Source organism: Sphaeramia orbicularis, chromosome 7 (assembly GCF_902148855.1).
Source record: "Sphaeramia orbicularis chromosome 7, fSphaOr1.1, whole genome shotgun sequence".
Classification (NCBI taxonomy): domain Eukaryota; kingdom Metazoa; phylum Chordata; class Actinopteri; order Kurtiformes; family Apogonidae; genus Sphaeramia; species Sphaeramia orbicularis.
This window is the reverse complement of record NC_043963.1, coordinates 54170580-54197529: the sequence shown is the minus strand read 5'-3', so window position 1 is coordinate 54197529 and position 26950 is coordinate 54170580. Positions and strand designations below refer to the sequence as shown.

Sequence of the window (26950 nt, the reverse complement as noted above, 5' to 3'; positions counted from 1 at the left end):
ATACCAATACTGTAACTGTACTGTTCTTCATAAACTTGACCTAGAGTAACATGTTTAAGTGTAAATCAATTGCTTGTTATTGTTATTAGTCTGTAATTAACAGGTTTTTTTAAACGTTTTTTGTTTTTTGTTTTTTTTTTGCATATTATCTCCATTAAGTGGGAAATGACTGGTATTAGAGTGTAAAAATGTGAGAAAACATCAGATTCACAGCATTAAACATGTCTGGTAAAGGTTCATACCTGTCTTCCACATGTAATTATTGTAGGTAATTCATTTATCAGACAAACCAGTAAAGCAAGTAAACAAACAACTACCCCTGTCTGAGAAATGAATTACCTATAATAAGCATTAAAAATGTGTTTATTTCATAGTTTTCACTGAATAAAAGATAAAAATAAATACATGTTCCTTTGCTTCAAAAATTAAACACATGGTGTCCAGCTGAGTGGACATTTTTGCAGCTCCATGAAAACTAGCTTCAAAAGAAAATTTTCTTTGGACATGTTCTTTTTCATGCCTAAAGAGGAATAAAAACACTCAGGAAAAAAAATCTTGATTAAGGGTCTCATAATTCATGCATGAAAGGGTTAAAGGCAGATTTGTAAATTCAAACTTAACTCTTTAAGATTCCATTATTATTATTATTATTATTATTATTATTATTATTATTATTATTATTATTATTATTATTAACAACAACAACAACAACAACAACAACAATAATAATAATAATAATAATAATAATAATAATAATAATAATGTATTTATTTATTTTTTTAATAATCTATAGCTTAATCGATTACAAAAACAGCTGTAGATTGGAAAAAGCCCTGGTGTTAATAATGTAATAAACTGTGAACAGATCCCCTGTGGCTTCTTCAGGTTTAGTTAGAACACTGGACTCTGTAGCTGATGCCGGAGAATAAACCATTTTCCTAAATACATCCATGACATAAAAACCATTTGTACCTGAACACATCACATTTCCGATGATCAGCCTTGGCAGAGGTCTGCGCTTTCCGAGTGCTTCTAGTTTTACTTTTTTCACTTTAAATCATAGAGAAAAGCTGGTAGTTGACATTATTTATAAGTTCTTCTGTTATTACTTTCTCCAGGAGGCATTGTAGTCACTTTGCTTTGTGTGTTTGTTTGTTTGTTTGTTTGTTAGCAGCTTTAGTGTAAAACTCTTCCACCCATCTTTCCCAACTCTTCCCCACAGATAGGCCTAGGCCCTGGGACCAGCCCAGTCCATTTTGGTCCCAGTAGGACAGAGTTCAAGGTCACAGCAAGGTCACAACATCTACAGTTTTCCATCTGTCATCACTGAGACATTTTCCAAAATTCATCAAAAATTCAAAACGACTCCGATTCTCCTCCAGTTGGATCCACCTGTAGCTTAGAACAATCTCTTGTATCTGGAACTAAATTGTCCACATCCACTGTGGAATGTGGACTCTGTGGACATTTACATTTAACACTGAAAATCCCATTTACCACACATTTAAAATTAGAACTCAACTAATATTGATGTGAATTGAATCTAATTGGACAGACACATGACTGGGACCAGATTCAACTGTTTCTGCTGTATGGAACAACCTGGAAACTGTGGAATTTACACAGAAATAGTCGGTCCACACATGCACACTGTTCAGGGGGCTTGGCGGAGGTTTGCGTTCTCTGAACACTCGTTCTGTTATTATTTTACTGTTCCAGAGGTCAGCTGAGTTTGACAGTCCTGCTTAACCCTGTTCATTAGTTAATGGCTGTTTCTAAACTATACACACTAGTTATTTCAGTCGTTTTCTGCGGACTTCAGACTATCTTTGTTGACTCCATTTGTTTTTTTTACTTCCTTGACCTGATATCATTTACTTACAGCTCCACTGAATCCACTTCACAGCCAGCTCATCACGTAAACTAACACCGACCGTCCACGAGGATGAAAACCGTCCAAACAGTGTTTATGACAAAGTCCTTGGGCTTTAGATTGACCATGAGCGTTGGGGTTTCATGGATGTGTTCACTACAAAATACACCTCAGTCTCTTTACCTTGTTCTCTTTGCACTGGTGCGGTCACTCTGTCATGGTGGACTGGTGTGGTTTTCTTCTCCTGTACAGTATTTCTCATTTGGCAGGTCTTGTTTGTCTTATTTTATTGAAATTTCCTTGTTTGTTTTTTTTCTTCTTTTCCCTCTGTCCAGCTCCTAGGTTCTTGTTTTGGTCATTGTTTCCATTGTGGTTCTCACCATGGTTGTTGTTCGTGGTAGTGTTGGTGTTCTCCTGTGGGGGTCTGCACCACTTTCTTCTCTCCTCCCCCTTTTGTCCCGCTGTCTTGTCTTGTCCCTGCACACTTTCGTCTATGTGACCCCTCCGTCTATGTACAGGGGTTGGACAAAATAATGGAAACACCTTAAAAAATCAACAAAATATAATTTAATATGGTGTAGGTCCGCCTTTTGCGGCAATTACAGCCTCAATTCTCCGAGGTATTGATTCATACAACTTGTGAATTGTTTCCAAAGGAATTTGAAGCCATTCTTCAGTTAGAATACCCTCCAACTCTTTTAGAGACGATGGCGGTGGAAATCGACGTCTTACTTGAATCTCTAAAACTGACCATAAATGCTCAATAATGTTGAGGTCTGGGGACTGTGCCGGCCATACGAGATGCTCAACTTCATTAGAATGTTCCTCATGCCATTCTTGAACAATTCTAGCTGTATGGATTGGGGCATTATCATCTTGAAGTGAAGGTGTTTCCATTATTTTGTCCAACCCCTGTATATGTATACAAGCAAGGGATGGAAGAACATGTGAATATGAAGTTGGAGATTGTAACTTTAACACAAGCTGTAATTAAAAATAACGTTGTCGTCCGAAGAGGGGTAATAGTGGTGGGTTTAGGAAAAAAAAAAAAAAAAGACTGACCATAAACTAACATGGAGACAACATACTGATGCACCAAAGGTAAACTTTTTAAATCTACAGGGATCCTTTATAAAACTAAGGAAGTTTTAAAAGATAAAGAACTCTGTACCATTTATTGTTCCACTTTTCAACCTGACCCGTCTGACTGTGGAACTATGGAAAAATCTGACCCTTAAAAGTGCTTGAATTTAACCTTGAAAAACGCGTTTGAACCCTGTGCTTGGATCTGGAACCTGAACTCATGGTCAGTCTGTGAATCCATGGATCCTCTGCTCCAGAAATAATGTCTGTGAAGTGGAAACAGATTTACCACAGTAGAGTCACGGAGGTGAATTTGTATTCATGATGGAGAAAGAACAACGGTACGGTTGGATTTCCTGTTTGTAATTCTGGTCCAAAGTCATTCATTCATATTCTGATAAAACACACACAATACATTTAATGTACGACTGAACTCATTTAACCGTTTACACATATTTATTTATTCCATAACTACAGACTAATATGCACACAGATCTGTCTAATGCACACGAACCCCAGACATACAGTATTATATACAGCACAGGTGAACAGTATTCTACTCATATTTTGTCAAATGCAGTGAATCTGAACAACTTTTGTCAAACTGTTACCGTTAAATGGTTCATATTTGTCTAAACCCACTTTTCTTAGTCTGTGGTTCATTTCTTTGTGTATTTGGACCCCAATAGTTCAGACTGTTTGAATTTGAACCCTCCAGCTGCTAAACTATCTTTAGATTCATTTGGACAAAAATCCAGTGGATTTCTACAACCTGTTTGAATTCCTTCTTAATTTGTTCCGTCTATAACTAGTTACAACATTTGCACATATCGGTTTTGTTCATTTATTTCATTATTTTGATCGATTTTCATTTGGTTTTGTTCACTTTTTTCATTATTTCGCTCGATTTTTGTTCTTTTTCTTTCACTCAAATTCCTTCTTAATTTGTGCCATCTATAACTAGTTCTGACATTTGCACATTCTGGTTTTCTTCATTTTTCTGCTTGATTTTCATTCAGTTTTGTTCATTTTTTTCATTATTTTGTCAATTTCTGTTCAGTTTCGTTCTTTTTTCACTTTTATGCTCGATTTTCATTTGGTTTTGTTCATTTTTTTCATTATTTTGTTGACTTCTGTTCAGTTTTGTTCATATTTTTCCCATTATTTTGCTTGATTTTCATTTAGTTTTGTTCATTTTTTTATTTTGTTGATTTCTTTTCAGTGTTGATAATTTTCTTTATTTTGTTCGATTTTTGTTCGTTTTCTTTCATTTGAATTCCCTCTTAATTAGTTGCGTCTATAACTAGTTCCGTCTCCACATTTGCACATATCAGGTCCAGACTTCAGACCAACATTTCTCCAGTATTTCTCCATAACTGTTTGTCAGCAGCAGCGGTTGTAGTCCAGACTGAAAATATGTCCAAACTTGGAGCCCATTACCTAAAATGTTCAGTTGTTGGTTGAATGGGACAGAGCAGCACTGCTGACAACCTGGAGGGGGCGGGGCCTGAAGTGGCTCCTGTGCATTTAAAGGGCCAGCGCTCCAAACCACCTTTCTGGTGTCATTACTCAGAAATAGGGTTGAAGATGGACCTGTGGAGTCGAATGAATGAAGAATTCAGACCCAAGCAGAGCATTTACAGTTTATGGAGACCACAGGGAAATGTGGGAAAACATTTAAGAACATTTAAAAAAGACTAATATCACTGCTTTCAGACGTATGTTCAGGCCTTTTTGAGGACACGTTCACCTTTCCACACAGGCTTTAAAGATTTAAGGTGTAACTTTTGGAGGTATCTAGTGGGTGTAACCGACTCAAACCCACCCACCTGACCCTAACCCACTGAACTGGAAACGCAATGTTGCAGGACGTTCTAAGTCAGGGGTCTCAAACATGAGGCCCGGGGGCCAAATGCGTACCACCAAAGGTTCCACTCTGGCCTGTGGGATGAATTTACAAAGTGCAAAAATTCCACAGTCTTGAATTGAATTAAGCAAAAAATAAAAAATAAAAAAAAAATTGATTGAATTAAGGAAAAAATGTTGAATTAAGCAAAAAAAAATCTTCAATTAAGTAAAAAAATCTTGAATTAAGAAAAAAAAAATCTTAAATTTAGCACAAAATCTTGAATTAAGCAAAAACTCGAATTAACAACTTTAAATATCTGTCTTTATTTTAGTGCAAAAAATAACATTAAATTATGAGAATATTGACATTTACAAACTATCCTGTAACAATAAAATGTGAATAACCTGAACAAATATGAACAACCTGAAATGTCTAAAGAAAATTCAGCACAATTTGAACTCTTTTCTGCCTGTTCCTCAGTGTTTAGTGTCTTTGTAGATCTGATCCAGAATGCACATGGACTAATGAGAAGTGGAGGCAGAATATTATTAAAATTGTACTTATTTTTCTCAAGAAATTTCAAGTAAGTATTTTCATAATTTAATGGGATTTTTTTGCACTAAAACAAAGACATAAATTGTCAGTTGTCATTATTTATCGGTTATTCTGTTCTTATTTTACTGGTCCGGCCCACTGCAGATCAAATCAGACTGAATGTGGAACCTGAAAGAACAGGAGTTTGAGAACCCTGGTCTACAGTTCATGCAGACCACAGGGAAATGTGGGAAAAGGAAGAAGAACATTTAAAAAAGACTAATATCACTGCTTTCAGACGTATGTTCAGGCCTTTTTGAGGACACATTCACCTTTCCACACAGACTTTAAAGGTTCAGGGTGTAACTTTTGGAGGTATCTAGTGGTTGTAACCGACTCAAACCCACCCACCTGACCCTAACCCACTGAACTGGAAACTCAATGTTACAGGACGTTCTAAGTCGAGGCGTGTGTCTGTATTGTCTCCCGTCATCGTGCAGGTGGACACAAAAGCCTCATCAAGTGCTCGTAGCTGAGGAAGGTGACGGCGTTGACGGGGAACGCCCTCAGACTGTTGAGCAGAAGGCCTTTAAAGAACACCCGCGGCCCCTCCTCCCGCACGCTCACTGTCACGCAGTGGAGGACGCCGCGGTAGTCCCGGCCGCCGGCGCCGGACATCTGGAGCCGCGCCTTCACCACGTCCATGGGCGTGGCGAAGGCCCAGGTCACCACACCCGCCACTCCACCCGCCATCAGGATTGCAAAGGTGCCTGACACGACAAATGAGCGAAGACGGTGTTAAGGTCTGAAGTACAGCTGCATGTTGGAGCAGTTCACAAGGAAAGAACAGATGGATGAACAGTAGTACATGTTCAGGTGGAAGTGGACACACACACACACGGTCATGGTCCATGGTCATGAAAAAAGGGATGGAATCTTAAGTTCTCATTTTCCAGACATGGAAGTGTCATCAAATTCAATAAAATCATGACAGGTCTTGGAATAGTACTGGAATTTAAATGTTGGAGATGGAAAATTTTTCACTTTTTGCTAAAACCATCACCTCTGAAGTCAAAATGGTAACATGTTTTTCCTTATCAAGATGCAAAAGGTGAGTGTAAATCCATATTTTTAAAATACAGATGCAAATAAAATGAACTTTATCCATTCTAAAAGTGGAATTAGACATCAGCTATATTTTCAAAATTCACAAAACAAGAGACGAGGATATCGAGGATACAGTTTAAAAATGAAGTGTTTGCTGTCTTTATTTTACAAAGACCAGAAACTAAACAAGGCTATAGTTTATGTCACATCCAATAATTAGATAAAAACATGTATTTAAAGGCTGTGGCCTGTTGTGGAAATCATAGTGGTACTTGTGGGGAAAGTCATGAGAAAATATGAGCATTTGTGTGTAAACGTGTGTGTAAAGGCTGCGCAGACGGTGTGTGAGGCGGACCTGGCTGTTTGCCGCTGTCAGTCAAAGCCTTACAGGTGATCTCATAGGGCAGGAAGTAGAGTCCGTAGCAGGGAACGTCCCTCAGAGCGAGGGCCAGCCCCCCCCTGAACAGACCCCGGGGCCCCTCCTCCTTCAGGATCACACCGACACAGTGAAGTGGTCCACGGTACCGGCTGATGTTGGTCTGACCCTGCAGACGGACCTTCACCAGGTCAATGGGGGCGCAAACAAACACCTGCAGACAAAGCACAGAGGTCAAAGGTGAGTGGAAAACAGGAAAAGTGAGGGTCAGTCAGATTTAGGACGACAGGAGATCAGAGGATCAGATGAAGAGGCTCATCAGGTCATGTATTTGTACACCGAATATATATATATATATATATATATATATATATATATATATATATATATATATATATATGTGTGTGTGTATATGTATATATTTATTCATTTGTTTTTCAGGTATGTCAATATACACTGAACAAAAAATATAAACAAAACACTCTTGTTTTTGTTCCCATTTTTCATGAACTGAACTAAAGATCTCAGACTTTTTCTCAAATATTGTTCATAAATCTGTTTAAATCTGTGTTCGTGAACACTGATAATCCCTCCCCCTCACAGCTGTGGCAGATCCAGATGCTGATTGGACAGCAGGGTTATTGCACAGGTGGGCCTAAGGATGGACACAATGAAAGAACACTCTACAATGTACAGTTTTATCACAGCACTATGACACAGATGTCGCAGGTTTGGAGGGAGTGTGCTCGTCGTCCTCCTCAGGGTCTCCACCTGACTGAGGTTCATCGCAGTAATGGACTTGAGTGGACAAATACATGCAGTGACGTCTGGCACTTTGGAGAAGTGTTCTGTTTATGGATGAACTCTGGTTTTCACTGTCCAGGGCAGATGGTAGACAGCGTGGATGGAGTGGTGTGGGTGAGTGGTTTGATGATGTCAGCGTAGTGAATGGAGCGGTCCATGGTGGGGTTATGGTGGTCCACGGTGGGGTTATGGTGGTTCACGGTGGGGTTATGGTGGCCCACGGTGGGGTTATGGTGGTCCATGGTGGGGTTATGGTATGGTCAGACCTATGTTCTGTCCAACCACCACAGCTGTATTTTATTGATATCATTTTGAATCCACTCAGTGTGTATGTGAAGATGAATTAACTATGTACAAAAGATCCAAGGGAAGTGATTTTCATATGTTCTGCTGACAGGAGGTTTGTGATGGCCGTGCCCACAGCCACACAAAAGGCTGCAGCAGCCACACTCACAAACACCACCACATGTTGAGTTACGTTGAGCCGCAGTCACTTAGTATACATACACCACTCATTGGTTTTTATTTAAAACTGATTTATTAACACTTTGATAATATACTGTCACTAGATGGAACATGCACATTTAGTTTACATTGTTTGTCATTTTGTTATTTATTATTTTTTCTTCTCTTTGAGTTACCTGGCTGCTGGGCGGCATTTCCTGCTGCAGACAAAAGATGGGGCTGAGGGTGGAGCAGGCTTTTATGCTGAAGCCCCTCCCATGGACCAGACCAAGAGCGTGTACATCAGAGGGGGGGTTAGGGTTTCTGTGTGTTCGTTTTAGTTTATGTCTACTTCCTTTCCCCCTGTGTGTGAACTGTGGTTTGCTCTGTTAGTATATATACTGCCCCAGCCTCAGTCTGGCAGGTCTGTTAGTTGAGGTGATGTCTCCTTTTGTTTGCATTTTTCTTCAGTAGAGTTACATTTTGCTGACCTCTTTTGACGGCCCTATAACTCCTTTTTCAGTTATCTGTTTTGTAAAGATTTTTGTCGGGAAATAAATCCCCTTTTCCAGAACTTGAAACCTGTGTTTTGTGCTTTGCTTGGTCCACGACAAGGTTAAAGAATAGACTGTCATGTGCAGAAGGGGGGAGGGGGGGGGGTTAAATAACTCGCACTTCCTCCCACTCCTTTTCAAATATACAAATGAAGTATATATTTTATTTTCATGTTTATGTAAGTTTTTCATGTTTTCTTGCATTCTGTTTTATTTCTAAGGACTAAAGCAGAGTTACTGTGTTTGTTTTGGTGCATATTGGAAATAAACTGAAACTGAACTAGAATGCATTGTGTGTGTCTGTGTGTGTATTTGTGTGTGTGTGCGTGTGTGTATTTGTGTGTGTTTGTGTGTGTTAGACTTTCTGCTGTTCTTACCTGCACCAGACCTGAGAAGCAGCCGGCGGTGAACACCTGGGCAGCAGAGGCCGGTTTCCCCTGGCTGCGGTCCTGACGCTGGGACTCTGTGAGGTAGTCCAGAGCGTTACTATAGCAACCAAACACCACCGAGTTGACCAGGCCTGTGGTCAGGAGTGGAAATGCCAGACCTCTGAAGAACCCATGGATCTGAATCCAAACACACACAAAGGTAGATCCATTAACACAGGCTGGTCCTGCTGAGGCTGGTTCTGGTTCTGGTTCTGGTTCCAGGACCTACCCCTTCATTGGAGTAGGTTTGGGCCACACAGTGGAATATGCCTTTGTACTTGGACTGGGCCTGAAGACGCACCTGGACACAACACACAGAATGACCACCCACCCAACAGATGGAGTCACCAGTCTACAGCTGCAGCTACACAGGATTTATGGGATCAGTTAACCTGTGGATTATTTTCCTCCATTCAACTCAATTAAAGGATTATTTGAATCTGTGGAAAAAATAGTAAAAATGTGAAAAAGACATGTCTGGAAAAAAACAAAAACAAAACAACTTGTTCTAGTAAATACTGTATGTGAATAGGGCTGTGTATCGGCAAGAATCTGGCGATATGATACAAATCACAATACTAGGATCACGATACGATACATCACAATATATCACGAAACTGTTAAGAAGGCAATTTTTTTTTGTTTCTGTTTTTTTTTTATGATTATTTCCTTGAAGAATTGAATTACACCAGAAATCTGCACAAATACTGAACCCATTTTTATTTGATCCCAACAGGATCTAATGCTGTATCACAAAATGTTCCTGTGTTCAAACTGAAATTCTGTTTTACAGACATTACAGTTTCAGATCCTGTTCAAATGTTCATATTCTATTAGTTCAGAAATAACATCAGAACAGGATTTTTGTGTGATCCCAACAAAGGAACTAACATTATTTAATAAGAGTGTTAAATAATAATAAATAAAATATAAACACAAAAACAAAAACAAAAACACAAAAATGAACCTCCACAATATCTGCACTTGAATAAATACCTAAAAATATCGATACAGTACTTTTTAATATCGATACAGTATTGTGAAATGAAATATTGTGATATATTGCAGAACCAATATTTTCTTACACCCTATATATAAATAATTTTTAATATTAATTCTAATTCTATAATTGAATAAATATTTATATAAATACCACATTTCTTCTATATTTCATTTCTCACTCATTTGTTTTTTTTCTCTGAACGCACTTGTTTGTTTGTTGCTGCTGTTAACTCTGAAATTACCCCACAGTGGAATAAATAAAGTCATATTTTATTATCTTATGTTATTATTATCTTATCATTATCTTATCTCATTTTATCAGCGTTATCAGATTACCCAGTTATTCATCTTTTCATGTCTGTAAGCTCTAATGAACGTATAAATGATAAACTGAGGCAGAATATTGTTAAAATTACACTTATTTTTCTAAAGAAATTTCAGGTTGTTCACCTTATTCACATTTTTAAGGAAACTTTGTAGATGTAAACATTTTCACTACTTCTTTGACTGTTATTATTGTACTGGTTCGGCCCATTTCAGATCATATTGAGCTGAATGTGGAACTGAACTGACATGACTTTGACCCCCCCTGGGTTAAATGAGGATGTGGTCTGGGACTGGGGCCAGTTTGACTGAGAAACAACACATTCATGTAAATACAGGACGGATTTATCTGAGATCTTCAGAGTACATTATTAGATGTAATGTGTGTTGTAACCTTCACAGTGTCTAAAGGATGTCCGACAGCCAGGCCGAGCGCACCTGCAGCAACAAACAAGAAAACATCAGGAACATTAGGAGGATCCAGGCTGTTCCACTGGTGCACTGGTTCTGCACACTGGAAATGGAACAATAAAGACTCTGTGGTTCTTTACCTGAAACACTGCCGGCTATAAATTCCAAAAAAGGCATGATTTGACCTGCAAAGTAGATCAAGGTGTTAAAGTACAGGAATCAAACATGTGGCCCGTGGTCCAAAACCGGCCCTCCAAAGGTTCCAATCCAGCCTGCGGCATGACTTTATGAAGTGTAAAAATTACACTGAAGATATTAACAGTCAGTAGTGTTGACCTGGGTTTAGTTACAGGGGCCACACACAGATTAGGGATGTAACAATATGAAAAGTTCATATCACAGTTATTGTGACCAAAATTATCATGGTTTTCATTATTATCACGGTATTATTATAATTGTGCTCAAAATGTTCAAAAAGTACTAATACACACACTGAAATAATTTAACCAAGTTGGATTTAAAAAAACAACAAAAAAACAAACAAAATAATCGGCACAATTTACCTTCTGTTGCAGAAACATTCAAATATTAACCCTTAGTGGTCTGAGCCTATTTTGTCCGTTTTTCAGTCCTTTTGATTTTGCCTTTATATACTATATAAACAAATGTTTACTATACCCATGTTTGGCATCTGTTTTTTCAGCACAACTTCATCTATATCATCTGCCTACTATTTTTTTCACTTTAACCTACTATAAAAACATAAAAGGACAGAAAACACACAAAAAATATATAAAATCTGATTTGAAAAATGTATATACTTTATTACATAAATAACACAAAGATCCTTACAGAACCTTTTCAAAGACTTTAAAAGTGAGTATTGGTTCCAAAATCAAAATTGTAATAAATTAAAACTATACTCAAATATTTGACATAGAAGCAGATCTTTACATAGGGTTTTTTTCTCCTAAAAGTGCGGTAATCAAACACGGTTATCATGATAATTAGAATTTAAACAGTAATACTAACCGTCTGCAATTTTACCTCGGTTTATTGTTATACTGGTAATTGTTACATCCCTAAAACAGACCAGTGGGATCTACAGTAAAATAATAAGAGAATAACCTTACAACAGTAAAATGTCAACAACCTGAAAATTAAGTAAAATATTCTGGCTGTTACTAAATGTTTTGTGCATTTATAGATCTGATTTGCAAGTTGAGTTAATAATAAACTGAAACATAATATTGTAGAAATTATTCTTATTTTAGTTCCAAATTCCAAACTTCAAAATTTCAGCAATATTCTGCCTGTTACCAAATATTTATGTAACACTGTGTGTAAATGCACATGTATGAATTAAATACAAAGCAGAGGCATAATATTGTTCAAAGTGGGCTTTTTCATAAGAAAAGTCACTTTTTTCAGGTTATTCATATCTTTTTTTGTGAAAGCACAGTTTGTAAATCTAAATGTTTTCATAATTTGATGTTTTTTATTGCATTAAAACACAGGTGTCAAACATGTGTCCCGGGGGCCAAATCCGGCCCGCCAAAGGGTCTAATTCAGCCCATGGGATGAATTTGTGAAATGCAAAAATTACACTGAAGAAATTAACAATCAGTGGCGTCCAAATCATTTGAATTCAGGTTCCACATACAGACTAATTAGATTTCAAGTGGGTCAGAACCTGTAAAATATTATCATAATAACCTATAAATAATGACAACCCCAAATGTTCTCTTTGTTTTTTAGGTGTAAAAAAAGTAAAATTACATGAAAATGTTTACATTACCAAACTCTACTTTTACAAAAAATGTGAATAAGCTGAACAACTATGAACAAATGGAAATGTCTTAAGAAAAGTAGATGCAATTTGACCAATGTTCTGCCTGTTACTAAATGTTTTGAGCGATTGTAACACACATGTGTAAATGATAAACTGATAAACTGAAGCAGAATATTGTTAAAATTACATTTGTTTTTCTTAAGACAATTCAAGTTGTTCATGTTATTTAGATTTTTAAGGAAACTTTGTAGATGTAAACCTGATCATAATATAATTTTACTTTTTTCACTGTTATTATATTACTGGTCCGGCCCACTGGAGATCAAATTGGGCTGAATGTGGAACTGAACTAAAATGAGTTTGACACACCTGCACTAAAACAAAGGGAAAAACTTGGAGTTATCATTATTTATAGGTTATTATACTATTACTAGCACATTGACCTGTTGTAATCTATGGGTTCTAGAAGCAGTAGAGTCAATAAAATGGGGAGCTGAGTTAACTTTACTGGTGTAACACATGGATTAGGAACAGATAGAATGGACCTCATATAGTTTTGTATTGACATTGACGTGGACCAGAGACTGAACATGACAGTTAGTGAATTTTACAATTCCCAGTAGCACATGAAGGCAGCATAAGACTTTTACACAGGACTGAACATGACGGTTTATTTCCAGTCACTGTCGTCCACAGTGACTGGAAATAACTCCGATCAGTGATCCGCTGAACTCCGGTCCGTCTGATTGGAGTCTGTGCAGAACAGTCTGTCACCGTTTACAGCTGTGAATGGACTCCTCCACAGACCGCCTGTAAGACCACTGTCATTTTAAAAACAACTAATAACTCCAAAAGCATTGGTTGTATCAATAAGTTGTTTTTATCTGTCGGATCCTTGACCCAAAACATAAGTACTGTAGAAGGCCAAGGCCAGATCTGTCCAGTTTATCAGTTATAAAACACACACACACACACACAGGTCACGTGGCTTTTATCATATAGGTTTTACTGGTCTGACCCACTTGAGATCAAAGGCTTTGTGTCCTTCCTGTCCCTACCCGTCCCGCTGTCACACACTTCCTCAAAAATAGTTGCCTGTTTGATTCCTAGTTGGATCCATCTTCTGATTCCATGTATTGATCTTGTCCAACTCTCTAAACTTCCAGATGTTGAACTCAGCACCATTTGACATCACCTTCAACCACTAATATTTCCTCCAAATCCCATCAAAGCTCTGACGCAGTTGGATCCACTTCTAAATCATTCATTCATATAATAGTGAAATAGTACCTTTAATCTGTCTGCAGCTCCATAGAATGACCAAACATGACCTTTGACCTGAACTCATTTGAATATCATGGTGGAAAGTCCAGTCCAATCATTCGGTTGGACTTTTCAAATCTAACAGAACATTCCGGTCCACCTGGGAGATTCTACTGGTGTAAATCTGTTCAACACACTAGATTTATCCATCAAATCTATCAGCTGTAGAATCTACGAGGAGGGACACCTGTTCAATTTGAAGGACAACTGAGAAGGTTGAACACTGATCCATTCCATGTAGAAGTGAATGCACCATCCAACTGATCACCTAAACAGGTCTGATCTACTCAGGTTTGTTGGATTAGTGTCTTTAATGGAACTCCTTTCCAGTTGAGTCGATCATGTCCCTGTGAATCCAACAGAGTTCAGACTTAGTTTTACAGACATGATTAGGGCTGTGTATTGGCAAGAATCTGACGATATGATACAAATGACAATACTAGGATCACAATACAATATATCATACAGTATCATGATATATCATGATACTGTTAATAAGGCAGTTTTTTGTTTATTTCTGTTTTTTAATGATTATTTCCTTGAAGAATTGAATTACACCAGAAATCTGCACAAATACTAAACACATTTTTATTTGATCCCAACAGGATCTAATGCTATATCCCAAAATGTTCCTGTGATTAAACTGAAATTCTGTTTTACAGACATTACAGTTTCAGATCCTGTTCAAATGTTCATATTCTATTAGTTCAGAACTAACATCAGAACAGGATTTTTGTGTGATCCCAACAAAGGAACTAACATTATTTAATAAAAGAGTGTTAATAATAATAATAAATAAAATATAAACAAAAAAACGAAAACAAAAAAACAAAAATGAACCTCCACAATGTCTGTATTTGAATAAATACCTAAAAATATCGATACAGTACTTTTTAATATCGATACAGTATTGTGAAATGAAATATCACAATATAGTGCAGAACCGATATTTTCTTACAGCCCTAGACCTGATCAGGATAAAGGATCCATTTGGAGATGATGGATCCGACTGTTTCACTGCAGGAACTGAGTCATGCATCAGTGAACATGGACCAAAAGGATTTTACAGACACAATTATGGATTTGACTGACACACACACACACACACACACACACACACACACATTATTAAAATAAATCCAAAGTGGACAGAACTGATAGAAAAGCACAACATGTCCTTGGACTGAATGGAACCTGGACTAAAGTTGGACAGACCTGGTTTAAAGCCTGTTCTGCAGATCAGAGTCCACAGAAGAAGCAGGTTTATGGCTTTAGTCGTGACCTCAGATTAAAAAGGGAGTTAATGTATGACTGGAACTGCTGCAAGCTGTTGGACAGGACTTGAGGTGCTGCTGAAACACGAGGAATGATGAAAACTCCACTTTTCAACATAATTTCACCGAGAAACCTACTTTTGTACGCTTGTTCTTTTATTGGCACAGTTGTTTAGTCTTTGTGAAACTCCCTTAAATCAGTCTTTTCTCTTGTAAACTGGTCTAAAACTGTTAAACCTCCACGTGTGTGTTTTCTTATCTGTCTTACCTTTAATGTCGGTGTCTCATAGTTTGTGCATCTTCTCCTTCATCTTCCTCTGCGGATCCAGAGCTGTTGTTTTATCCGATAAAACATCCACGATCTTTTAACTTCTGACTCAACTGTTGAACCAATTAGAATCCAGCGCTTCTTCTTCTTCCCTCTTTTTATTGGCGGATTGGAACCAGCGTTTAAAGGTGCATACCGCCCCCTGCTGTACAGGAGAACCCTGTACCCTGTATTCAGCATGTGAACACTGTTTTTAAGTGTATGCATTATATGGGTATTCAGGTTCATGCAGTGACTGTTGTGTTCCTGTGCCTTGGCCTTTTGTGCGCATGTGCAGAGAGAGAAGGAAAAAAGAAAAGAGAGGTCCAGCTGTGTGGTTGTTCGGTTGACAAGTTTTAGCAGCGGAAGTTGTGGCTGTGACAGCAATTTGTGTTCTTGTCTGCTTAGTCCATTAATAAAGCCTGAAACCAGTAAAACTATATTCTGTCTCGGGTATATATATATATATATATATATATATATATATATATATATATATATATATATATATATATATATATATATATATATATACACTACTCAAAAAAAGTTAAGGACCACTTTTTCATTTGTGTATAAGTTTTTTATATGAGGTATTCTACTTCTGGAAATACCCCAAAACAACTGTCCTGAATGTCCTCAAACACACTGTAATCAATTTCACACATGATTGGATTCAATTGTTGCATAATGTCTCTGGCATCATTGCACATCCTGAAAACTGGGCCTATAGGGGTGTCAGCTGACTACGTGAAGTGGTACAAATGAATGTCTGAATGTCTTTCAGTCAGCTCAGTTGTGAGTATGGCCTCCTCCTGCAGCAGTAACGGCTTCACAGCGCTGTCGCATGGAGCTGATGAGGCGATTGATGTCTCTGACGGCCAGTGCATCCCATGCAGCCTCCAGAGCCACACCCAGCTGCTGCAGTCCATGTGGTTGGGATTCAAGCTGCTGGATACTCCTCCCCATCATGTCCCAGACATGTTCTATCGGATTCAAGTCCGGGGACTTCGCTGGCCACTCCATACGTTCAATTCCATGGTGCTTGAGGAACTCAGTTACCACCCTTGCTCGGTGTGGACGGGCATTATTGTCCATGAAAATGAAGTTTTCCCCCACATTTTCTGCAAATGGCACCACGATAGGTTCAAGGACTTCATCCCTGTATCTCACTCCTGTCATTGCTCCCCCAGGGACCACGTAGAGACGAGTACGGTTGCCATAGGCGATGCCTCCCCACACCATGATGCTGCCTCCTCCATAACGGTCATGTTCTGCAATACAGGGGTCGGCAAATCTCTCTCCTGGTTGCCTCCAGACTCTCACACGTCCATCATTGTGGTCAAGGGAGAATCTGCTCTCATCTGTGAACAGAACTCGGCGCCATTGCTGTTGGGTCCATCTGACATGCTCCTGAGCCCAGTTGAGACGGATTCTTCTGTGAGCAGGGGTGAGTGGGACACACTGAGCTGGCCTTCTGGCATGCATATTGGCTCGGAGAAGTCGGTTACGGATTGTTTGAGTGGAAACAATCACTCCAGTTGCTGCAGCGAAGTCATTATTGAGGCGACGTGCACTGTGAAAGGGGTTGCGGAGGCTGAGATTCGTCAAGTAGCGATCCTCTCTAGGGGTTGTTGCAACTGGTCGGCCACTGCGGGGTCTCTCGGAGTATAGCCCTGTCTCTCGGTGTCTTTGGTTTGCTCTGCTGATGACACTGTGCGACACACCCATCATTTCAGCTACTCTTCGCTGACTGAGGCCGGCTTCCAGCATCCCTAGGGCTCTGGCAACTTCTGGTTCACTCAGGTGGCGTCTCAGCATTGCTGTTGTCACCAAGTTGTCTGATTGTGGAGACTAAAGACAGAAAATGCTTTTGCACCCACTTTTGTACCACTTCACGTGGTCAGCTGACACCCCTATAGACCCTCATTTCAGGATGTGCAATGATTCCAGAGACATTATGCAACGATTGAATCCAATCATGTGTGAAACTGATTACAGTGTGTTTGAGGACATTCAGGACAGTTGCATTGGGGTATTTCCAGAAGTAGAATACCTCATATAAAAAACTTACACACAAATGAAAAAGTGGTCCTTAACTTTTTTTGAGTAGTGTATATATATAAATATATATATATATATATATATATATATATATATATATATATATATATATATATATATATATATATATATATATGTGTCACAGTAGAGATTGAAATCCAGTAGGATTCCTAATCCTACTAGGAGAGATAGGAATTGTAGTTTGTCCTAGGACAAACTAAAATTCCTATCTGTCCTAGTAGGATTACAAATCCTACTAGGACAGATTGTAATTCTATTTGGAAGTGGGATCTGAAGATTGGAATTTCAGTCTGTCCTACGATTTCGCCATCACCATTCCAGCTGAATTAATTTCATATCTTAGATACAGTATATGGCCCTTAGGTCAATACACATTGTAACCAGGATGCCAGCTGTCCTATCTGGTCCAACCTTATTCAATGGCCGTTTATAACTGTCATTGGTATGTAAATGAGGCTCATTTGCATTCAGAAATCGGTAGAATTTGAAAAATGTACCTGTAAACAACCCGTTGCCATGGCAACATACAATTTTATTATTATCTAATTGTTGCCAAGCCATTCAGAAAATGTATGATGTTAAAGTTGGCATTGGCATTTTGCTGCCCCCTGGTCTAGATGGTAGGGTTAAAAGTAAAAGAAACAACAATATTCTTACAAACCATGATTTTATTCAGAATTTACACAGACTTTGAATCTAATATTCTATAGCTAAGCTTCAAAGACTTTTTCTAAGACTTAAATGTGCTGCATACTACTCACTAGTTAAGTGACAATAACCTTAGTCTATAGTACTAACTTCAAAATTTCAAACAAGTAATACTATAGAGGTTTTGTCAGTCGTTTTTTTCTAATACTTAAAGGTGCTACATACTACTCAATAGTGACAATGAACTTAGTCTATAGCTGACTTCAAAATTTCAAACAAGTAATACTACAAAGGTTTTTCCTTACACTGAAATGTAAGAAAATGTTGTACACTACTCACTAGTGTACAATAGTTGCAAATTACAATCTGTCCTAGTAGGATTGTAAATTCTCCTAGGACAGATTGGAATTCCAATCTTCAGATCCTAATTTCTTGTAGGATTTCAGTTTGTCCTAGGACAAACTAAAATTTCAATCTGTCCTAGTAGGATTAGGAATCCTACTGGATTTCAATCTCTACTGTGGCATATATATATATATATATATATATATATATATATATGTATATATATATATATATATATATATATATATATATAATCGAGTAGTTTGGCGGCCTTGTGACGCTATCACTCCCCGACGTTCAACAGTATGTAAACAGGTAACGTCATGAGTGCGCGACGAAGCTTTGAATGCTTTTGTAACCGAAGAAGCCGCGTTTTTCGTTATATTGGCCACCAGTTTTACATAGTTTTACAAACCAGACCACGTTAATCATTGTAAAGTTTGACCATATGAACTCGGACTTGCTGTTGACTTTGCAGCGACGTTAAAGGAACCTGAAACAAACCGGCTCAGAGATGAGGAGGACGGCCTGACTGAACCGCTGCTGCTAATGCTAATGCTAGCCTGTTTGTTGAGTTAAAGTCAGACGTTTGTTTCGAGGTGACAGCTGCTGGGCAGGAAAATATGACTACTCTAACAAGACAAGATCTTAATTTTGGACAAGGTAAGACGGCCAAACTGACAAGAACAGAGAAAGTTTGAATAATCTGTGTAGCTCAGTGCTGTAGCTTGTGCCTAAATCTAATGTCACATGAACTGACTGTAAGTCTCCTTCACTTTAGTCACTTGAGTTTTACATAAACTGTGAACAAGTGACATCAAACTATGTCAGGCGACTCTACTTTCAATGTCTAAAAGTCATCCTTAAACTCAACTGAGTCTTTTAAAAAGCAACTTAAGACCTTCTTGTTTAGACAGGCTTTTATTTAAGGGTGGGTTTTATGACCATTTGGTTTTATATTTTTATGCCTCTGTATGTAACTGTTTTTATACCTGTGCATTCAACTGTGTGTTTTTATACCTGTTTATTCAACTGTGCGTTTTTATACCTGTTTATTCAACTGTGTTTTTATACCTGTGTATGTAACTGTGTGTTTTTACTGCCTATGTATCTTACTTCTGATTTTTTGTAAAGCACTTGGTGAAATCTTTCTGCAAAAAGTGCTATATAAATAAACTTTATTATGATTATTATTATCCTATCCTGTCTATTGCTCCTCTCCAGTGGTTGCTGACATCCTGTGCGAATTCCTGGAGGTTGCAATTCACCTCATTCTGTATGTCCGGGAAGTTTATCCGTCCGGGATCTTTCAAAAGAGAAAGAAATACAACGTACCTGTACAGGTAAAGGAAAATGTGTTACTTTATCTTTGCAGCTTTTTAGGATAAACTTAATGCATATCTAACACATTTCCGGTTGCAGATGTCATGTCATCCAGAGCTGAATCAGTACATCCAAGACACCCTTCACTGTATAAAGCCGCTCATTGAGAAGGTAAGTTACGACCTAAAGCTGACAGGTTACAGTAGGAGTCACGTGTTGCTTCTCATCTACTTGCACACACTGCTGATGTCTTGAATTTTCTTCCAGAATGATGCAGAGAAGGTAGTCGTGGTCATCATGGATAAAGAGCATCATCCCGTCGAGAGATTTGTTTTTGAGATTTCCCAGCCTACACTGCTGTCTATCAGGTGCCATCTTTTTTTTAATCATTAGGAGTTTGACTGGAATGTGGTTGGTGGGTTTCCAGGCTCTTCTCTGTCATTAACTGCTTGTGGTTGTGTACTTCCAGCTCAGATACATTACTATCACATGTGGAGCAGCTGCTGAGGGCGTTCATCCTGAAGATCAGTGTGTGTGATGCAGTTTTAAATAATAATCCACCAGGTATGACTTCAGCATGTGACGAGAAGGGAACCACACTCACACACACACACACACACACACACACACACACACAGTGCACAAATGATGACTCGAACAAAGTCTGAGTCTGTAGTGATGTTGAAAGTAACACTTTGGCAGATAGCCGACACTGATGTTCTATTCTGTTAACTTTGTGTTCAGTATTCTTCATTCCTTCCTTTGTGCCAAGATGACAAAGAAATCTTCATGACAAAAAACTGAACAGTTTTAAATTCTTTCAGACTTTTCAACCCCACTGTGTTTGACTGAGTACAAATTCAATCACACAAATTTAGCAAACAGCCTAGAATCTAACAGTAAACGATGGCCAAATTTCACCTTTATTCATGTTAGTGGAAAGAGTAGTAGTAATTTATTTGTCCATTAAACAGAACACGATATATACATACATACAATCTGGATTTCTATATTAAACATGGGTGAAAAGGCGTAGGCTGAAGCAACAGCTTATGCCTACCCTATTTACAAAAAGGAAAGTTGCAGAAACAAACCAAGATAGCAAGACGGTGCGGTTTTAAACAATAATATAAATTAACAAGTAATACAATCTAAGCAAAATCTTAGATTTATACTGATAATTGGCTTAGTTTATCCTAATATTTTGTATTTATTGAATGCCTTAGTTTTAAACATCCTTTTAAATGTAGTGATTGATGTGCATGTTTTCAATTCTTTATCGAGGTTATTCCATAATTTTACTCCAATTACAGATACACATTTGCCTTTTGTGTTGGTCCTTGTCTTTGATTACTAAATTAGTATTCAGGTTCAGCTTGTGCCGAATTCTACTTCCTGCTGAAAACTGCTTCCCCTTCCCAAGTCAGTCATGAAGAGGATAATGTGCACCAAATTCACCCTGTCACAATTTTCTGAGAAATGCTCCCAGCTCACCCTGGCTCATTCATTTTCTCTTTGCTGACTGCAGGGTATGAAATTAATTGTGAATTATTCAACCTCTTAACACCATCATAGCTGTACAGCAATTAAGAAATTAATAATATTGTAAGATATTGAAGTTATGTTTTTTTATCTGTTTAATATTAAAGAATGTGCAAACTGTCAGGTACATAAAACTGTCAAAAGTTAAATCTTAGATACACAACACACAAAATATAGATAATCAGATACTGCTGAAAACTATATCACCCGTGGCTGGGGATGCAGTTTTCGTCAGGGAGCAGTTTTTGGCCCAACACAGCTGACCTCATTTATAGACACACAATGTTACTGAATGTAGACTTAATCAACTGAAGCGACCCCAGATCATAACACTGCCCACACAGGCTTCTACACACGGCAGCAAAATTATGTCAGTCCACTACAGTTTCCTATGGTTTGGTCCTTTGGTCACATGACACCGACGTTGTCGGTGCCTGAAACAGTATTTTTAGAGAACGGGTCCCAGAGCGTAGACATGTCCCAGCTCCACCCCCCTGGTGTTGGCATATGGATAGGACCATCACCACTGTATGGAAACCATGACAACTATAGTACCATGTGACCAGAAGAAGAAAACCCCGGACGTAACCTCCTGCACATGCTCAGTGCATTCTTCTGTGGTTTGAGTGTATCCTGCCACAGGCTCTGTGTGTATTTGTGTACAGCGCCACATATAGGTGCGGACTATGTATTACACCGTTTAACCCAGTTTTCCTGTTTCCACCTGGACGCAGATATTTATGGAAACCATACGTGTATGGACACAAAACTTTTAGAATCGGTAGAAGAAAAATACCATGAGCTTTATCGTCTAGACGTAGCCTACACTGGATGTTTCCAGTGATATTCAAAACCAGAAATGCATAGTTTTATTCAATGCTGTTAACATGTTCTTTTGCTGGAAACACCAAGAATAAGTCTGGATTCATCTCGTTCTCATTTTTATACATTTAATTTGATTTGATCTGATCACAAACAAAGCATTACTTAGTACTAAGGATCCACACCGAGATGGAAATGGATCCAGACAACGTAAATCCCTTTTATAATCCTTGTCAACTGACCCCTTGTGGGCAAAGTGGGTGGGGTCACCAAAAATGGGCTGGTGTTACTTGACTTTAAAGTCAGTCAGATGTGATACCTCAGCTCTATTTAACCCTATACTAGAGATGTAACAATTACTGGTATAATGATAAACCGCGGTAAAATTCCCGATGGTTAGTATCACCGTTTAAATTCTAATTATCATGATAACCGTGTTTGATTACTGCACTTAGAAAGACAAAGAGAGAGAGAGAGAGAGAGAGAGAGAGACCCGGTCCAAGCGCACAGAGAGAGAGAGAGAGAGAGAGAGAGAGAGAGAGAGAGAGAGAGAGAGAGAGAGTCTATCTATCTATCTATCTATCTATCTATCTATCTATCTATCTATCTATCTATCTATCTATCTATCTATCTATCTATCTATAAGAAACTAAAACAACTCAAACTTCATATGGAAAATGGTCAAACAGTGTCCATAAGGTGACATCTTTAATGCACATTTGTATGTTTGATGTTTACATGTTAATATTTGAATGTTTCTGCAACAGAAAGTACATTGTGCCTATTATTTTATTAGGTTTTTTTTTTTTTTTCTTTTTTTTTTCAAAATACAACGTGGTTAGATTATTTCAGGTTGTGTATTAGTACTTTTTGAACATTTTGAGCACAATTTCAACAATACCGCGATAATAATGATAAATGTGATCATTTTAGTCACAATAACCGTGATATGAAATTTCATATCGTTACATCCCTACTCTATACTGACAGTGTGTTTACATGTTATCTCCTGTGATTTACAGTCCTATGCAGGAATGTGTATTTAAAAGTGTGTCTAAGGTAAAACCTAAGTCCAAACCAAGATGTGACCCGTACTATCCTAAGAACTTTTCCATGAACCAGTGAGACAAAGGAATCCTCTCTTAAAACATTAACTACTAATATGTGATTAAACTTAAGACTTCAACTATCTAAATTAAAATAATATTTCAATGCTATAGCCTGTTTCTCCTGTCAGGGTCATCATATACGCTTTACGAACTTTGACACAGCATCATTTTCAGAGTTCAGTTTTCTGGTCTCTGTCAGCCTTTCCATACCCAAAGCCCGTCCACGTGGCTGTCTCGTCTAAAGCGGTTGGACTCCATGTCCAGTTTAGAATCACCCTGTTCTGGGTCACATTCACTTTCCTTTGTGTTTGTTTGTATGTGCACAAAATTCCTGCCTGCGTTCATAAGAAAAAATACTACCTTAAATTATGTGATTTGAGTGTGTTTCTATTTGCACATGATGAACTTCATGTTATGGTACTGCACACTTCACTGTCGGCACAGTTCAATGCCTTTAACGCTGTATGTTGTGTGTGTTCAACCACTGAGTCACTGAGCAAAGGTTCTTAATACATGTACTGGTTTTATCACACGCACAAAAACAAACCTGGTGGACCATTTAGCACAAGCACTGCAGGTATTGATCTATATATACAGGCAAATGGATCAATATCTTCTTCTCTGACTGTGGCACTGCTCTTAGGTCCCACCAGGAAGTAGACTAATATTTTAAGGTTTAACCTGAGTAGGAGAGTTGGTTTAACCTTTAAAGACTCAAATATTCACCTTTAATCCTTAAAGACCCATACGTCCACCTTTAACCCTTAAAGACCCAAACGTCCACCTTTAACCCTTACAGACCCAAACGTCCTCCTTTAACCCTTAAAGACCCAAACGTCCACCTTTAACCCTTAAAGACCCAAACGTCCTCCTTTAACCCTTAAAGACCCAAACGTCCACCTTTAACCCTTAAAGACCCAAACGTCCACCTTTAACCCTTAAAGACCCAAACGTCCTCCTTTAACCCTTAAAGACCCAAACGTCCACCTTTAACCCTTAAAGACCCAAACGTCCACCTTTAACCCTTACAGACCCAAACGTCCACCTTTAACCCTTAAAGACCCAAACGTCCACCTTTAACCCTTAAAGACCCAAACGTCCACCTTTAACCCTTAAAGACCCAAACATCCACCTTTAACCTAAACCATCTACTGATCTAAACTCTTTAATTCCTGTTGATCCACTAATCCTATCAATCCATGTCAATAATTGGGGTAAAATACAGTTTTTCCATCTTTTCATGGTCATCAGATATGACCATATTTGGACTCTCAGAGGCTCCGTAGTTACCGTGGAAACATCGTCATCTTCTACAACATTGATTCCCCAGTAAAACCCATGGAGTTGGATCAACGACAGTGGATAGACACACTGGGTTTATGTTCAGTTAATGACAGATTTTACTTTTTGATATAATAACCATCAAGTAACACTGGGTCCTAATGGGTTAAGGCAGTGTTTTTTAACCTTGGGGTCGCCTGAAATTCCTAGTAATTGATGAAAATAATAAAAAATATATGTTGAGTTGACAGAGACAATCCCATACATAAAAGACATGACAAACTGTGAGTGTGAAACTGCAGCACTGTGGTTCTGTTTCTGTGTCAAATGTTCACTGTGGTCAGTTTCAGATGCTGCAGCTCTTTCATAATTCATAGTTTCAGTTCTTGTTTGTTCAGTATTAATTGTCCTCCTTGTAAATCACAGCTGGACTGACTGGACAGATCCTGACCAAGGAAAATCCAATTCTCACTTTGTGCAGTAATCTACACCTGGATTTACTGCCTCTGTCCACAATAATAGACATTATATAGACTAAATGTCAAATAAAATAAACCTGGATTTGAAACAGAATAGAAAACTATTACAGGATCAAAAACAAATGAATTTTAGAAAAAAAATGTCTCTGTTTTGAATGTCTGGGGTCGCCAGAAATTTGTGATGTTAAAATGAGGTCAGGAGACAAAAAAGGTTGGAGACGGAGTTGTTGTGAGTCTTGTGTTTGTTGCGTTGCCACAGGGTGTTCATTTACGGTGCTGGTCCACACCAGAGAGGCGGCTACACGCAACATGGAGAAGGTTCAAGTCATTAAGGTGAAGTTTTGGAAACGCTGTCAGTCTGCAGAGTCACCAGTGACGCTAATGCTAATGCTAACAGAGCGCATCGCTAACACCTGCCATTTTTCACTCTTCAGGATTTCCCGTGGATCGTTGCAGATGAGCAGGAAGTCCACATGCAGGAGCCCAGACTGATTCCACTGAAGACCATGACGTCTGACATAGTGAAAGTGAGCACGAACGTCCCACTGAAACTGACAAATGATCCAAATGAAGCAGAGGGCGTCGACTGACTCTGTGATCATGTTTGGTTCTTTCACAGATGCAGCTTTATGTGGAAGAGAGAGCCCAGAAGACATAGATGTAGACCCCCAGCCCCCACCCCCACCTGCTGAACTGAGGGTTCTGAGTCAGCAGATCATTGAGGATGCTGCTTGGCTCCCAGTCCTGCTACCATCAAGTCCCATCCTGACCATCAGACGTACAGAGGAGTTTGGGATTGTGTTTACACAGTTGTTTTTATTGTCATCCTGAATTCTTGTGACACAGCGGTGATTGAAAGGCAGACGGCAAAGCTCTGCCAATCAGCTGTCAGAGACACTTGTCTGAAAAACACACCAGATTAACTGTGTTGGTATATATCAGGGGGGTCAAACTCATTTTAGTTCAGGTTCCATACTCCCCCTGATATGATCTGAAGTGGACCGGACCAGTGAAAGAATAACAGAAAAAAGTACAATTATATTATGATAATGTTTACATCAACAAAAGTTTCCTTAAAAATCTGAATAATGTGAACAACTGGAAATGTCTTAAGAAAAACAAGTACAATTTTAACTAGATTCTGCCTCAGTTTATCAGTTTATCATTTACACATACACATTACAACTTACATCACTGTTACAAATACACCAAACATGTAGTAACAGGCAGAATGTTGGTACAATTGCACTGACTTTTCTTTACACATTTCAGGTTGTTCCTATTTGTTCATGTTATTCACATGTTTTGTAAAAGGATAGTTTGTTAATATAAACATTTTCATGTAATTTAACTGTTTCACACTAAAACAAAGAGAACATTTGTACTTGTCATTATTTATAGGTTATTATAAAAGTTTATTTTACTGGTTATGTTCCACTGAAGATCATATTGGTCTGAATGTGGAACTTGAACTAAAATGATTTTAACACCATTGATTGTTAATATCTTCAGTGTAATTTTTGCATTTCACAGATCCATCCCAGGGGCTGGACTGGACCCTTTGGTGGGCTGGATCTGGCCCCCGGGCTGCATGTTTGACACCTCTGGTCAAAATAATGCATCATCATCTGCCAATCAGAGCTACAGGGTGAATGAGTGTGGTTCATACAGTCCTATCCATGTTTATGTAACTAAAGTCAAAGGTTTAATGTCACTATAGAAGAAATAACCCACTGCTGATGTATATGTGTTTTTGTATCATACAGACATTTATTAAATGATAAGATTAAATGGCAGTGTTGTTTTATTATGTCACCATTTTATGAAATAA

At 38.3% G+C, this 26950-nt stretch overlaps 3 protein-coding genes across 4 annotated transcripts in view; 2 read left to right on the top strand and 1 right to left on the bottom strand.

Moving 5' to 3' along the window:
• LOC115421811 (solute carrier family 35 member E2A) overlaps nt 1–9071 on the top strand; it is a 49282-nt gene extending 40211 nt beyond the window's left edge. The window contains exon 10 of one of the 2 annotated variants that reach the window (XR_003935749.1): nt 8984–9071. The gene's annotated coding sequence lies outside the window, so the exon portion shown is untranslated. Of the gene's footprint in view, nt 1–5839; nt 5958–8983 lie in introns of those variants that run through there. The other variant, XR_003935750.1, reaches the window with a different exon arrangement.
• slc25a45 (solute carrier family 25 member 45) lies at nt 5546–15554 on the bottom strand. The gene is made up of 7 exons (XM_030137761.1): nt 15447–15554; nt 10930–10974; nt 10773–10816; nt 9282–9353; nt 9002–9190; nt 6802–7036; nt 5546–6109 (listed from the first exon to the last, which is right to left on the bottom strand). The coding sequence occupies exons 2-7, from the start codon at nt 10964–10966 to the stop codon at nt 5829–5831; spliced, it is 858 nt and encodes a 285-aa protein (XP_029993621.1). The 5' UTR covers nt 10967–10974; nt 15447–15554; the 3' UTR covers nt 5546–5828.
• A 3333-nt stretch (nt 15555–18887) lies between these two features.
• mad2l2 (mitotic arrest deficient 2 like 2) lies at nt 18888–26169 on the top strand. Its single transcript, XM_030137762.1, has 8 exons — nt 18888–19226; nt 19788–19906; nt 19986–20057; nt 20154–20254; nt 20356–20450; nt 25379–25452; nt 25554–25646; nt 25739–26169. Exons 1-8 carry the CDS (start codon nt 19187–19189, stop codon nt 25775–25777), a joined length of 633 nt encoding a protein of 210 aa, XP_029993622.1. The 5' UTR covers nt 18888–19186; the 3' UTR covers nt 25778–26169.
• Nucleotides 26170–26950: the final 781 nt, after the last annotated feature.

What these genes read in the sequence shown, in the direction of transcription:
- slc25a45 (XM_030137761.1), bottom strand. Translation starts at nt 10,966, where the DNA reads ATGCCTTTTTTGGAATTTATAGCCGGCAGTGTTTCAG. An exon ending in TATAGCCGGCAGTGTTTCAG is followed by an intron (nt 10,817 to 10,929) that starts GTAAAGAACCAC and finishes TTGTTGCTGCAG; the next exon opens with GTGCGCTCGGCCTGGCTGTC. An exon ending in TGACAGCGGCAAACAGCCAG is followed by an intron (nt 6,110 to 6,801) that starts GTCCGCCTCACA and finishes TTGTCGTGTCAG; the next exon opens with GCACCTTTGCAATCCTGATG.
- mad2l2 (XM_030137762.1), top strand. Translation starts at nt 19,187, where the DNA reads ATGACTACTCTAACAAGACAAGATCTTAATTTTGGACAAG. An exon ending in AATACAACGTACCTGTACAG is followed by an intron (nt 19,907 to 19,985) that starts GTAAAGGAAAAT and finishes TTCCGGTTGCAG; the next exon opens with ATGTCATGTCATCCAGAGCT. An exon ending in TTTAAATAATAATCCACCAG is followed by an intron (nt 20,451 to 25,378) that starts GTATGACTTCAG and finishes GCGTTGCCACAG; the next exon opens with GGTGTTCATTTACGGTGCTG.